The sequence below is a fragment of the Arachis stenosperma genome, chromosome 6, assembly GCF_014773155.1.
Source record: "Arachis stenosperma cultivar V10309 chromosome 6, arast.V10309.gnm1.PFL2, whole genome shotgun sequence".
Lineage (NCBI taxonomy): Eukaryota > Viridiplantae > Streptophyta > Magnoliopsida > Fabales > Fabaceae > Arachis > Arachis stenosperma.
Genome location: NC_080382.1, coordinates 92,176,546 through 92,192,153, shown reverse-complemented (window position 1 = coordinate 92,192,153; position 15,608 = coordinate 92,176,546). Strand labels below are relative to the sequence as shown.

General features: G+C 31.9%; 1 protein-coding gene across 3 annotated transcripts; it reads left to right on the top strand.

The window, feature by feature from the left end:
* The first annotated feature begins 2,903 nt into the window (after window positions 1–2,903).
* Window positions 2,904–12,081, top strand: LOC130935191 (protein CIA1). 3 transcript variants are annotated; one of them, XM_057864796.1, is made up of 12 exons: window positions 2,904–3,350; window positions 7,007–7,124; window positions 7,273–7,517; window positions 7,806–7,952; window positions 8,105–8,323; window positions 8,463–8,527; window positions 8,662–8,727; window positions 8,826–8,897; window positions 9,217–9,279; window positions 9,602–9,671; window positions 10,729–10,812; window positions 11,703–12,081. In XM_057864796.1, exons 3-12 carry the CDS (start codon window positions 7,335–7,337, stop codon window positions 11,772–11,774), a joined length of 1,041 nt encoding a protein of 346 aa, XP_057720779.1. In that variant the 5' UTR covers window positions 2,904–3,350; window positions 7,007–7,124; window positions 7,273–7,334; the 3' UTR covers window positions 11,775–12,081. The 3 variants fall into 3 exon arrangements, with proteins under 3 accessions (XP_057720779.1, XP_057720777.1, XP_057720778.1); XM_057864794.1 differs by having other exon boundaries at window positions 7,007–7,130; XM_057864795.1 differs by lacking the exon at window positions 2,904–3,350 and having other exon boundaries at window positions 6,988–7,130.
* The last annotated feature ends 3,527 nt before the right edge of the window (window positions 12,082–15,608 follow it).

The following is a 15,608-nucleotide window of genomic DNA, read 5'->3' as shown; positions in this document are numbered from 1 at the left end:
TAAAGAAGAGAATGAAGATATCCTTGGTTCTGAAGTACCATATCTTAGTGCCATTGGAGCGCTAATGTATCTTGCTAATAATACACGACCCAATATATCATTTGCTGTGAATTTACTAGCAATATATAGTTCCTCTCCAACCAGAAGACATTGGAGTGGAATCAAACAAATTTTTCGATATCTTCATGGAACGGTTGATATGGGATTGTTTTATCCCTATGGATCCAAGTCACAGTTAGTTGGCTATGCAGATGTTGGATATTTGTCTGATCCACATAAAGGGAGATCTCAAACAGGATACCTGTTCACATATGGTGGTACAGCTATATCATGGAGGTCTACGAAATAGACAATTGCAGCAACATCCTCTAATCAAGCTGAAATACTAGCGATACATGAAACTAGTCGCGAGTGTTTTTGGCTGAGGAGTGTGATCCAATATATTCTATCATCATGTGCACTGTTTGATCATAAGATAGCTCCAACTGTCCTGTTTAAAGATAATACAGCATGCATTGCTCAACTTAAAGGTGGATATATAAAAGGTGATAGAACAAAGCATATTTCTCCCAAATTCTTCTTCACTCATGATCTTCAAAATCAAGGGACAATTGATGTCCAACAGATCCGCTCAAGTGACAATCTGGCAAATTTATTTACAAAGTCACTCCCAAAATCCTCTTTTGAAAGATTGGTACATGAGATTGGGATGCGCTGATTTCGAGACATTAAATGATGTTGACAAGAGAGGAAGACTCTACTCTTTTTTCCTTGATCAGGTTTTTTCCCATTGGGTTTTTCTTGACAAGGTTTTTAATGAGGCAGCCCCATCACAAAGGATATTGTACTCTTTTTCCTTCACTAAAGTTTTTTTTTTCCATTGGACTTTCTTTAGTAAGGTTTTAATGAGACAATAATCATAAATGGTCATTCAAGGAGGAGTGTTGTGATAAGAATGCTTTATCATATCTTATGTGGATGCCCATTCTCAAGAATGATTATATTTAATATAGTTTAAAAAAAATAAAACCTTGCACATGTATAAATAGGACATAAGCTAAAGCTTTTTATAATACAACAAACAATAAAATATTCTCTCTCTTACGATGCAATACTTCTTTCTCTCTTTATATTTCTTAATTTTTGTTACCTCCTATTTATTTATTTATTTAGCTATTTTATAACATATTGGTAAGAGTAATTACCCAAATCAGTCCCTGAGGATTTCAGAATCGGACATTTTAGTCCCCAAGGAAAATTAATACACAGATTAATCCCCAAGGTTTTACTTCGGCAGACAAATCAGTCCCCAGTTCATTTTCTGGCAGTGTAATTACCCAGATCAGTCCCCAGAGATTTTAAAAACGGACATTTTAGTCCCCAAAAAAAACTAATGTACAAATCAATCCCCAACGTTTCTCTTTGTTAGACATAATAGTCCCCTGTCTAAAAATAAAATAAAATAAAATAATTATTATTATTAATTACACAATAATAGTGTACTATATTTTTTGTATTTTTTGGACAAAAATAATGATAAATTTATTTATTAAATTCTTATATATATATAGTGTCACTCAATAATAATAATAATAATAATAATAATAATAATAATAATAATAATAATAATAATAAAATTAGTAGAGATTATTTTACAAGAAATTTAAAGTTAAAACTATTTGATATTTTTGTATTTAATATAATCAAAAGATGTCCTTGGTAAAAAAAATATATATATGTTTGTATTAAAAAATATGTATTAAAAGAAAATATTTTAATTTGGATTAATATTAAATACATCTTTTTTTAATACAAACATTTTTTTAAAATATTACATCTTTTGATTATATTAAATATAAAAATATCAAATAGTTTTAACCTTGAATTTCTTGTAAAATAATCTCTAATAATTTTATTTATTATTATTATTGAGTGACTATATATATATATATATATATATATATATATATATATATATATATATATATATATATATATATATATCTAATGAATAAATCATTATTTTTATCTAAAAAATACAAAAAATCATGGTATAATAATTATTATGTAATTAATAATAATAGTACATCTTTTAATTATATTAAATACAAAAATATCAAATGATTTTAATTAATAATAATAATAATCAATAAAATTATTAGAGATTATTTTATAAGAAATTCAAGGTTAAAACTATTTGATATTTTTATATTTAATATAATCAAAAGATGTAATATTTTAAAAAAATATTTGTATTAAAAAAATATGTATTTAATATTAATCCAAATTAAAATATTTTCTTTTAATACATATTTTTTAATACAAACATATATATTTTTTTGACATACGCCGTCTTTTGATTATATTAAATACAAACATATCAAATGATTTTAACTTTAAATTTCTTGTAAAATAATCTCTAGTAATTTTATTATTATTATTATTATTATTATTATTATTATTATTATTGAGTGAATATATATATATATATATATATATGAATTTAATGTATAAATTTATCATTATTTTTGTCCAAAAAATACAAAAAATATAGTACACTATTATTGTGTAATTAATAATAATAATTATTTTATTTTATTTTATTTTTGGACAGGGGACTATTATGTCTAACAAAGAGAAACGTTGGGGATTGATTTGTACATTAGTTTTTCTTGGGGACTAAAATGTCATTTTTTTAAAATCTCTTGGGACTGATCTGGGTAATTACACTGCCGGAAAATGAACTGGGGACTGATTTATCTGCCGGAATAAAACCTTGGGAATTAATCTGTATTAATTTTTCTTGGGGACTAAAATGTCTGATTCTAAAATCCTCAGGGACTGATTTGGGTAATTACTCTATTGGTAATTAATTACTCGTGCTTTCCCACTCCGTCCTCCTCTCACACAATCTCACCTCGTCTCTCAACTCTCTAGTCTCGCTCACATACCCTGGTCAGCCAACACTCAGACGCTGACTGCCACACACAAGTCAGTAATTCCGTTGCTGACGTGTTGTCGTGGCTTTGGTCCCCGTTTCCGGCCTCCTATCTTCTCGTCTGGATCTGCTCGCCCTTGGTTCGTGTGCCGTCGTCTTCTGCCTCTTCTCGTGCTCCCTTATTCCGTTAGCCTTCGCCATCCTCTGGTTCGGCCTCTGAGTCACCGCCGCCGTCGCCGTCGCCGTCGCGGGTCAGCATCTGCCTCTGCGTATTCTGGTTCTTCGTCTCAGTCCTCTGCTTCGCCGTCGCCGTGCTCGGGTTGGCCGTCTGCCTCTGCTCCTCCACTGAATCTTCCTCTGTTCGTGCTAGGAAGCTCTGGGTGACCCTGATCTGCGTATTCTAGTCAATCGAGTGAGCATTTTTTTTTTATTTCTTTCGTATTTTAATTTTTTTTCAAAAACTTTGTTGTGGGGCTCTTTTTCGTCAGAAGAGAGGGTTTTTCTGTGTGGGTGACCAGTTATAGGTCTATGGCAGAATAATAATAGTACATGAAAATTGAAAACTGCGAGGTGAATAAGCACAAAAAACAATTACAAATTTGATGATGTGAATTTAGCGTTAGGTATTGCGATGTTTTTCTTTTTTATGCTTGCCTCTTTCCTGAGATGAAAAATGGACCTTTCAGTTGAATTGAATCTGTTCTAGGATTTTAATAGTGAAAATATAGAATTAATTTAATTTAGTTCATAATTAGTTGGTAAGTAGTGAAAATATAATTTTTTTTATATTTATCTAATTGTGACTGGGTCAGCCTGTAATCTATTGAATGAGTTCTGTTGTGATAACTGTAGTCTCGATCAGCCAACCCTAATGTATAGAACTAACTTGGTTCTGCTTCCGTTATTCTGGTCTGGTTCTGCTTCCGTTTGTTTCCTTTCTGTCCTTGTTTTATTCTGCTTCCCTTTGTTTTATTCCCTTTGTTTCCTTCTCTTTGCACCCTTTAGCTCTTCTGGTCTCGTTCTGCACTTGGTCGCTGCTTGTTCCATATCTGTTGCTCACTGCGCAACCCATAGCCTTTAATGTTTGTTTTTCTAGCTTTTCACTTTGTGATTTTCTTGTGTTACTTCATTTCTAAGGTTTGGTTCATGTTAAACTGATTCATGATATTTGTGGTGCGTTGCTAAGATGTGGTTGTCAAATACTCAAATTGTGTGGTCCTATTTATTGGCAAAATTTGTCCAAGAATGAAAGAACTATGAGAGGAAAAGGAAGATCTGTTATAGTTGGAATTAGTGGTTTGTGCAAATGAATTTATTGAGATATATCAAATAAAGTGATTCATATGCCTCTTAATGTTATTTTTGTGCTTAGTTGATTAAGATAATGGGGACTGGGTTCAGGTATAGTCACCTAATCCTGTGGGATGCAACAAAGTTTGGAAGATGGTCATAAGAAGAGTTGTGGTATTTTAGGTATAAGGGGTCTTTGCTTTTTAGAAATTCTATGGTAATTATGTAACATAGAGAAGGGGACTCTGTTGATACTGTGGAAGTATGTCTTTACACTCTAAACATATGTTTATGACTTTGGCCTAAAATATATTGATACGGTTCTATTATGTAAAAAATCAATTTGCCATAATACATCTAATCAAATGAATGTTCAACCTTTGCATATGTGCTTACCATGGAATTAAAGTGATACTGTTTTAAATGAAGATTGATAAAATTCAAAATTGGTAATTGCATAAGGCTGGCGTAATGAAATAGTAAGTAGTAACCCAGGTTCCAAGTTGATTTTGTGGACACTGAGATAAATTCAATAGTGTCTGATAATGCAGAGTGTTCGAGCATTGAATTACTATAGTTGGAACTGTAAATAATTGCTTCATATGAAGCTCCCTTCTCTTTCATTCTCACATGTTAGTTCCCTCTTAAGTAATTCCTAGCAACGTTTTAAATAGTATTGTCATTTAATGTATCTGATATGCATCTCAATCATTGAAAACAAAATGGATAAAATGGTTCCCAAGATGAGAAAATTAGTTACTAATTTAATTTCTAGGACTTGAGTTTTTTGCTGTCATCTCGACATAAATCATTTTACAGATGATGAAGAAATTTTTAAAAGCATCATAACTCGGTTTGCTACACCAGCCACATTTTTTGAAGATAAAGTTTTTGGAAAAGAAATAACTAAAAACGTTAATAAGATTTTATGTGGTTAGTTTGAAATGCGAATTGCATAGTGCTTGCTTTGATTGGTTCATGCATTTTCTATTGATAACCAACCACATTTGGAAGCAAATTTTGGTTTCTCAATTTTTTCTTTTTACAAAAAATTATGTGCAAAGTTACCAAAGTCATAAAGTATGTCAGAGCTATGTTTGTTTTATGACATTTCACCAGCCAAACTGCCAAAGTGTCTTGTGCTCAAGCAACTTGCAATTGATTCAGCATGGGATTCTGTTGCATATGACTAAATGTGCTTCCCCTTGGTTATAGTCTGCTAATTTCAGAAACAACTGTTATAGTTAAATTTTAAAAGCAGTTAGTCTTGAGATAGGCCATGCATAGAACTCAGAATACATTGATTTGCAACCTATTTTGTTGAGCTTCTGCATGCATTTTGCTGTCATTCTTCCCCTTTGTGCATCAACATTTTTGGCATTTAGACACCATTTATCTTGAATTTCAATCTTTTTTTGTTATGAAGTGAGTAAGGTGTATTTGTAATTTTCAGTAGGTAATGGTCCTCTAAATATGTAAATAGGTGAGTTTAATGGGAAAATAATTTTGGAGGAGGGGTTATATGTGTACTGCTAGTGAAACTGTTAACATTTTTTATTCTGAAAAAAGGGGTTTCCTGACCTTGTTCTTCTTTTGAGTTTTTCTCCTTATTCTTTGGACACTCTTTTTAACCATGAAGGGGAAACAAAACTAAATCTCACAACTAGTTTAGGCCAAAGGGAACTAAGAGATATTTTTGAGTGTGATGTTTACACCTTGATCACCTTATCTATAGACCCATTTGTGTTAGAAGTCAAAAGTTGACTTGCTAGCACTCTCTAACACTGAACTAAAACTAATAAATTTTCTTTGTTATTACCTGATCTAACATCTTATGCTTCACCTTTCACAGTTCACACTCTTGCTCACTTCTCAATACTTAGTTTCCAATTTTCTGAGTTGGCCCTTTTTGTTTTAGGGTGTTTAAAATTAACACAGATCCTTTCATGAGAAAAATTTAATCACTATGGTAAAATAAGAATTCAAGTTGAATATGTCAATAAAAAAAGCATTTTGCCACTACTATGAATAATATGAGGATATGTTGTATGTACATATGCAAAGAAGTTAAAAGTTAAGATGTAATTATTCAATGATGGTTTACCTTTCTTTTTAGATCATCCATTGGAAAACACCTTGTTAATGTGGGGATCTGACTGCCATCAGTTCTTAAATATTTGTGCTTCTCCCCTTCCATGAAAAGAGATCTGGAAGAAAAGAAATTAAAAGGATGAGTAAATTGAGAAGAAAGAATATGCGAGAGAAACATAGCTTTGCTTCTTATTTATAACTCAAGAAGCAGCAGGAAAGATTTTTGAACTGCCGATTAGTTTTTAAATTATAAGTTTTTGTATTAAGAAAAATGCTGCAACTCTTTTATTAAGTGGGGTAGCATCCCCATGTATTCTTTGTATGCCATGTAGTTATCACGGTTTGTTTTGCCACTCTTGTGTGTCCATCGACCATCATGTTATCAGGAGTACTTTTAAATAATGTAAAAAATGATTACTTTTTGCTTTCTCAAATTTCTATATCCATTGTGCTCAAGTTGTTTGTATGCTGTGTAAAACCTTAAAGTGATTTTTTTTGTCTTCTCTTTATCTAGTATATAATCAAGTTATTCTGTGCGTTGTGTAAATGTTTTATAGGAAGAGCTAGAGCCACTGGCTGCACCACTGTACATGCACCTCTGGATATGCTTCACTATCTCTAGTTTGTGTTTGATATTGTTTTTTAAATCTCAATCTCAATCGATTGATTTTTTGTTGCTGTTGTTAGGTGCCACTTGTCAAGCATTGAATCATGAAGAAGTCTCCTATTAAGAAGAAATAGAACAGATAGATAGATAGATAGATTTTAAGGGAGGTAAATTGCACATCCCCAAAACATTAAAGAGGTGGAGGTACACTGCTTTTTTTTCTCTATAATTAATCTTCCAAACTTTTCTCACTTGCCCTTCCTTTTAAGGGAGCCACCTTACTGCCTTTCAAGTTTTAACGCTAATTCTTGTTCTTACTTTTGGGTATTTTTCCCGGCGTGTGCAGTTCACGTGGAAAAACCCATTGCAAAAAGCTCAGCAACAAAGGAAGAAGAACTGAAGAAAACTATGGAGAGGTTGGAACTAAAGGAAATTCAGAGACTCGAAGGCCACACTGATAGGGTTTGGAGCTTGGCTTGGAACCCCGTCACCGGCCACAACGGTGTCCCACTCCTCTTTGCCTCTTGCAGTGGCGACAAAACTATTCGAATCTGGGAACAGAACCTCTCCTCTGGTGTCTGGTCCACCAAGGCACATCTCTTCTTTTCTTTCTTTTTTTCAATTACATATTAATTAGCAGTAACTCAGTAACATTACTCTTTGATCAACCTATTATTATTTGTTTTTCAATTGATTGGTTGATTGATTGATTATAATAAAAAATTGAATAATGTGGTCAAGCGTAATCCAATTGCAGTTAAATAGTGAGAGATTTATATTCAGTGACTAAGCTTGATTAGAGTTTAATTTGGTGATCGAGATTGTATGTTTTATGTTTATTGCTACGAGTGTGTCAGTGTGATGATTGATGCAATGCAGGCGGTTTTGGATGAGCCGCACACTCGAACCGTTCGGTCGTGTGCTTGGTCACCTTCTGGTAAGCTGCTGGCCACTGCAAGTTTTGATGCCACTACAGCTATATGGGAGAATGTTGGGGGTGATTACGAGTGTGTCTCCACTTTGGAGGTATGCTAGTGCTTCCAATTCAGTTATTTTCCGTTATTATTGTTCTTCTGGATGATTTGTCCTACTTGATTGTTGCTACTTTCCTTTTCCTTTTTTGTTCAAAAACGAAAAAAAAATCTTTTGCATTGACATACATGTGATTTTTTTGGCAGGGTCATGAACACGAAGTGAAGAGTGTGTCTTGGAATGCATCTGGAAACCTACTTGCAACGTGTAGTAGAGATAAATCTGTTTGGATATGGGAAGTGCTGCCAGGGAATGAATTTGAGTGTGTGTCAGTGTTGCAAGGACATACCCAAGATGTGAAAATGGTGAAATGGCATCCAACAATGGATATCTTATTTTCATGTAGTTATGATAACACTATTAAGGTAATGCAATATGTTGTAATGGCTCTTGCATTCAAGTTTTGCTGTTGGTCCTCTAGCCTTATTGTTGCTTGTCTTCCACTGTTAATGAATAGGATATGGCAGTGTGATAATGTTATAGAGCAATCAATTTTTCTTCCAGGTTTGGGCAGATGAAGGTGATAGTGACGATTGGCAATGCATTCAAACAATAGGAGAACCGAATAAGTAATATTTGTTGACATCTTCCATCATGTTTTTCTTCTCTTTAAAATTTAAATTTTAATACATGATTGGTGATCCTTTTTCCTGTATTCTATGGAAAATTTTTAATGTCAATATTTTAATATAACTGTTGTCAGTGGTCATACTTCAACTGTTTGGGCACTCTCTTTCAATGCCAGTGGTGATAAAATGGTTACTTGCAGGTAAGTGAAATAGTTCTCTTGTTCATCGTGAAACTGTTTCCTGCTTATCTTCAAACTAAAATATGTAGCATTTTCTTGATTTCGACCCTATATGTCAGTGATGATCTTACGCTTAAGATATGGGAATCAGAAAATATAGGGATGCAATCTGGTGGTGGATTCAGACATTGGTAAGTAACATTTCTGCTAGATGTTCCCCTTTCCCACCCAGATATGGATTACCAGAATGTGTATTCAACATTTGATGAGATTTTCTAATTCCTGGATATTTAATGGGAAGTTTGCCTACACATATAAACCATACATGAACATATATGGTTTAGTTGTTTCTGCAACTAGATCAGTTTGGGTTACTAATCCTATTATGGAACTTGTGCAAATGAAGAATAAGCATAAATGATTATAATGGTGACATATTAGTCTTCTATTATACCTTTTCCTTTTTGTACATTTCAAAATTTGATTCCTATTTCTTCTTGGGAATTTCAGGAGACATCTTTGCACTCTTACAGGGTATCATGATCGGACAATTTTCTCTGTTCATTGGTCAAGGTAGTTGGGTATTAGTTAACTAAAATGAAATTCTCATTGGACTCTGGTATTTATCCAGATCCTTTTATTTCTCTGTTTAATCCCTCTGTCCAATCATTAGTCAGTCATAGTTTCATTTGCATTGCTTTTGGAAGAGTTTTATTATTTATCATTATGATATATTCTAGTGATTCATAATTTCATATTCATATTTATTTTTTTTTGAAAGAAAAATAAATCAAACACTATATTTTGTCATCAAGATAACCAGTGCACCCTAAATTAATTTCTAGTTATGTAAATCTGATCAATCTGTATCTTGCATTTTGTTTTCATGTAACAGAGAAGGTATCTTTGCTAGTGGAGCTGCCGATGATGCTATACGTCTTTTTGTGGATGACAATGAAAGTCAAGTATGCCAATTCTTCTTGCATCTATCCTTAGCTAAAGGAGTTCATATGTCGTTTTATTGTTAATATATATATATATATATATATATATATATATATATATATATTATGTGTGCCTATTGCCTAAGAGATGAATTTCTCTTATATCTGGATACAGGGAGGTCATTTATTATTGTTATTACTTTGCTAGTCTAGTAGTCCATAATTTAAATACAGAACTACAGTTGAGAATGTTAACTGGAACATTCATAAGCTGTTTCAACTTTTGAATACAAGTAGGTGAACAATTTTCTTTATTTGAGGCATGTGATTTTCATGTGGTACCACTAGTGCCTGGGAACATATTATTATCCTCGTACACTATAAATTCTGTAAGTAGCTAACATGCCCAAAAAGAGCTAACATCTAATCTTTGCATGTCATTCATTAAAAGTTCCCTTTGTCTTGTCCATAATATTTCCTTTAAATCACGGACCTTTTATTATTGTAGTTGATTCTCTGCACACATGGATAAACATGGGACTTATTGAGCTATTTGTACTTGCCACCATAAGGACTTTGCAATCAAGTTGGCAAACTAGTGCCAAATGTTTGTTCATTAAGCTCAGAGAACACTGATCAAACAGATTTACTGTTGAATATATTTTGCAACATCATTTATCTGCATTGATTTTTTAATTGAACTATGTTCGTTTTTAAGAGTTGAGCATGATAATCTTGCGTTATAATTCAATATTGTTCAGGATTACTAGTTATTTGGAGTAGACAGATTCCATTGTTAATTTGTTATTATTAATATGATAATCTTCCTTGTCATTTCTGTGTTTTGTGGAATTGCATCAGACCCTTTTCATTTGACGGTTTTGTGAACCTCAACATTAAAGGACACAGCCATATGTATATTGAAATCCAAGTCCCTGGAAAAAATGCAAACTGTATAAGATTATGCTTTTTTGTGTATGAAAATGCTAAAAGGATAAAGACGACAGAATAGATGCATCTACTCTATCAAGAATGTAGGGTAAATTTGACCCTAATTTGCTGCTTGTATATGACATAGGTGGATGGTCCTCTGTACAAGTTGCTGCTGAAGAAGGAAAAGGCCCATGATATGGACATAAATTCAGTGCAATGGAGCCCTGGGGTAAGATTCTTGGACATTGCTTTAATGGAATCAACCAAAAGTGATTCTCTTTGGTAACGTTGCTATTTGTATTACAATGGAATAGATTGTTGAGCATTTTGTCTCTTTCTATTTCCTGTGTACATTTGCTGAATTAATCAGATTGAGTTATTTGTGTTGGACACTTAACACAGCTACCGCCAAAAAATAACCCTGTGTGCACACTGGTCTGAGTGTAAAGTATTGTTGAGTATTCTATGCCTTGGAGCCGAACCATAACCATAAACATGTTTAGTAACTGGAAAAAAAAAATTTGGTTTGAACCCAAGAAGCTAACGGATGGGAAGATTGAAGGATAGTCACTATTTGTATTATTATGTGCTCAAATCCCATTTCCCGCTGATGCTAGATGTGTGCTAAAGCCTTGTGGTTCCTCTTTCTTGCCCTTGTTTGAATGATACTGAAAAGTGATAACTCCTTACCCGCAATTTACTATGTGGTTCGATGCTGAAGCGATCTACATGCTAATCAAGAAAGGGGGCTAGGGAATGGCCAGAGGAAGAGAGACAGTGAGGGAAATTTAAAAGAATAAATGGGCAATTTCAAACTGCTACATTATTTAATAAATTACATTACATAAATGTTATAAATATTCCATCTCAACCATTTGCTTAACAGTATGTCAAAATGGTATTAAGAAAATGGATGACCAAACACCAAAGTAGAGGGGTGTAACTGATCCTCCACCTTGTTTCTTCTGCACATATAAGCTTATAAAAACTTGATATGAAAGAGAATGGTGAGCTTTCTCAGCAGGTTTTTTTGCTTTTTGTGATTATCTAATCTGTTGTTTACATCGGTCATTTTTTATTTTATTTTATTCTGTTTTTTTGATGTGGCATACTAAACAGGAGAAGCCGCTATTAGCCTCTGCGAGTGATGATGGGACAATCAAGGTGTGGGAGCTAGTGTCACAGAGGTGATTCAAGTTTTGCACCTTTGCTGTATCAGTAGCAAAACTTTATACTGTTGAAGCCTAATAGAAGTGGTAGGTTGCAGAATCTCGGTTATTATTTTTCTTTTTCTTTAATATAGATAAGGAATATTTTTTCTTCCCCCTTTCTTTTCCTTAGGGATGCTAGGCCCAGGAGTACTATGTGACTGTAAATCGAAATAACCGTGTAAACCTTTCCATTTTTTTATTTTTGCTCTAGAATGCTTGAAAATAAATTAACCTAGATTTAGTACCATAAGTACTGTTACTTCAATGGACCCCATTATTTTTGTCTTTGGATTTTGTTACGGTATTTTTCATTCCGACAAGCTAAAAATTAATTTATCGTAGATCATAGTTTTATTTAAGAGTTTATTGCTTGTTAATAGGTTGTTGCATGTACAAAATGAGATTTAAAATTCTGACACCTGCTTAAGCGGATTAGTGATTTTACTGTTAGACCAATTTAAGTTGGTTTCAATGGATTCCATTATTAAGTGTTTGTTTGGGCGTCCTTATTTTGTTAAAATAAGATTTTTTTTTTAATGAAAAAAGATTTTTTTTTATTTTTTATCATGTTTGGCAAATTTTTAATAGTAAAAATAAAAGTATTAGAAAAATAAAAAAAATATTTTTTTTTGAGAAGCTGTAATTTATATCTTTTTTAAAAATTTTTTTTTTAAAAAAAAAAGATGTTTTTCATGTAATAAATAAACAAAAATATTTTTATATTGTTATATTTAAATATAATTGATAAATAAAAAAATTTTTTGTATGAGATATCTAAATATAAAATTATTTTTACTTTTTTATAAGATCTTTTAAAAAAAGATAATTCAAAAAAAATCTTTTCTTAGAAGCTTATCCACACAACCCCTAAATCTAACATGAAAAGGAAGAATAATAACTTTTGATGTGGTACAATGATCATCACACGTTGGTAGTGCGGGACATTTTTTGCTGACGAAACTTCCAATCCTTTAGCAACAGCCAATAGGTATTTTACTATTATGTCAACTATTTCTTTATCAGAAACTTTATTTTGTAAATGATCTTTTTTCTTCGTACCTTTTTTCAGAACACCACTTAATTGTAGTGGAAAATAAGATGGATAAGAAAATTGATAATGAAAGGTCCGAGTAGTGTTTTTCCCTTTACCTAAAGATGTTTAATGGTGTTTCTCCATTAATGTTCACAAGAAATGTTCAAAACATATTTGTTTCGTGTTGGGCCTCGAAAGTTAGTTATTGACTATATATACATAAATGGATGAATGGTAAAGATTTATGAACCAATTTAAAGTGGTCTAGTGGTTAATTTATTAATTTACTTAAATAAATTTTAGGAGTTTAAATTCTGTCATATACATAAAAAAAAACTCTAGCAGGGGCAAAACCACTTTTATCATTACTCACTAGTATATTCCGCGAAGGTGAACATGTACTGCACACAGTACTAACAAATGAGGGAGCAACATCATCATTCATCAATAATAATATTGAGAGAAAAGCATAATTCGATTCCTATTTTTTGGTTTGCGGACATTTAACTCTCTAAAAATTTAAAAATACATTTAAGTCATTGATCTCTTTTAAATTTGGACATATCGATCTCTGAGTTTAATTTATCTAATTTTAAAAACCCACTCACCCATCTGTATCAACCAGGTCAAATTTTTCTGTTGAGTCTGACAGACCTAAATGAATATGAGGGATCGATAAGTTCAGATTTTGAAAAAATCAAAGACTTAAGTGTATTTTTAAATTCTCAAAAATCTAAATCTCTGCTAATCAAAAAGTTAAGAAGCTATTCATCCCTTTCTCTAATATTGAGCGTGGTAAAGTTAGGCATTTTCTTTTGAACTTAACAATTGGTAAATGTACTTCGGTGGCCTTTAGTTATATATTATATATATAGGGAGAGAGAGATTTATTTTCCCCGCATAGGATTTTTTTATAGATAAATGAAATAAATATTTTGTTTATCCATATGTACAATGTCTGGACCATTTACGAATTTAAAATTTAAAATACATCTCAAATGCAGCGAATAAAAAATAAAAAAATGTATTTTGGACGCACTGCATAATGAAAACAAATTTAAATGTATTGATGTTAAATGCACCTGAAATTTGACTCATTTAGTAAATTGAGCATATCTAGGATGTTGGGCATTCGAGATGTATACGTGTGTTCGGCACTTTTTAATTTGCATATGGAAATAATAGTGGTATTAGATGGGAAATACAGGTGTTTCACAGCTATGTGGTGTCACTGGAACAGAACTCGGACCATGCGAGTTCTTCATCAGTAAAAAAATTGAAAATAACAAACAACTCGGAGGGTCCGTTTTCTAACTTTCGAAATTCATATTTGTCCAACCACAAGTCGGACCATGCGATTTCTTAAGCAAAATTTTAAAATCAAACAACTCGCATGGTCCGATTTGTGTACTCTGAGTTTTTTCAAATTTTTTAACACAAATCGGACCCTCCGATTTGTGTACTCTGAATTTTTTTAACTTTTTAAACACAAATCGGAGGGTCCGATTTGTGTATTCCTACAATTTTAAAAAACACCAAAAATTACCATATTAAAGCATATCACTCATTTTATTTCCATATCAAAATTTTTTAGCCTGTGTTCGGTGCTGTAAATCTTATTTATTCATATATTCATCCATGTTTCCAATGTTCTTTTCTGAAATAGACACTCATTATGTGTGTTCTCATCCAAATCCTTTGCTTTTCATATATAATAACGTATAAAAGAAAAACTTTTAATTTGATTAATTAAATTTTCGTAAAAGCATCAAATCCTATTAAAATGTCGGGGGAAAGGTGCTACATTAAAAAGCGTAGTAAAATAGTAAATAATAAAAGATTTAAGCAAGAGTAATACTTGGATGAATATAAATTCTAGCTAACTTCTAATATTTAGACATATATTTTTGTAAATAAATATAAAATTATTAATGTATAACATAATGCTTGATGTGATTTTATTTGATTTGATTCTAATAAATAACCTAATAATATAAAGGTCAATTTTATGATGTCTTTTGTTTGGTGTCTACTTTTTGTCTAAATTATTTTTTATAATAATTTTAAAATATTTAAATTTTTTAACTTTTATATTTTTAAATTTAAAATTAATTATTTTACCTATTTTAATAATTAAACAATACGTTTTAGACACTATAACAAACACCTAATATAAATTGCATAGAGTTACCAAAAAAAAATATAAATTGCATACAAAATTTATTTTATCATTTAATTCAAACACCTTTGTCGAATCACAAATAAAAAAATATATAAATCCGTTGCTTGCAGGTGATGATGAGTGTTATTAATTAATATTATGTATGAGGATGATTGAGGAGATAGAGTGATAACCTGATAGGTTATAGGGCATAGGCATAGAACCCACATTCAAACATACACAGTACAAAAATTACAACCATACATTTCTGATGTACAGTTGTGATATATCCAAGACCAGAGGACAACTATATTAAGAATTTCGAACTCGAACTAATGAGTGTGGTAAGGTAGATGACAATAGATGCGAACAACGTGAATAATGGATTATATTTTAAATTTATTAAATATTTAGTTTTATTTTTTTTTTTCAACTTAATTTTACCCTCTCTTAATCTAAATTCTTTTCCATCGCAGTTATTTACTGCCCCTTATCCTAGCATGCAGCCATTTTTGCCGGCAATGAAGCTCTCTAACGTCGCCCTCGTCTTGTCAACGATGCACCGTCGTGTTTTAAGCCTAACCATCACGCATCATCGCTCTTCTCGTTAACCCGCTGAG

Coding starts and splice junctions, on each gene's coding strand:
- LOC130935191 (XM_057864796.1), top strand. CDS start 7,335: ATGGAGAGGTTGGAACTAAAGGAAATTCAGAGACTCGAAGGCCACACT. Junction 8,528..8,661: donor ACAATAGGAGAACCGAATAA/GTAATATTTGTT, acceptor AACTGTTGTCAG/TGGTCATACTTCAACTGTTT. Junction 9,280..9,601: donor TTCTCTGTTCATTGGTCAAG/GTAGTTGGGTAT, acceptor TTCATGTAACAG/AGAAGGTATCTTTGCTAGTG.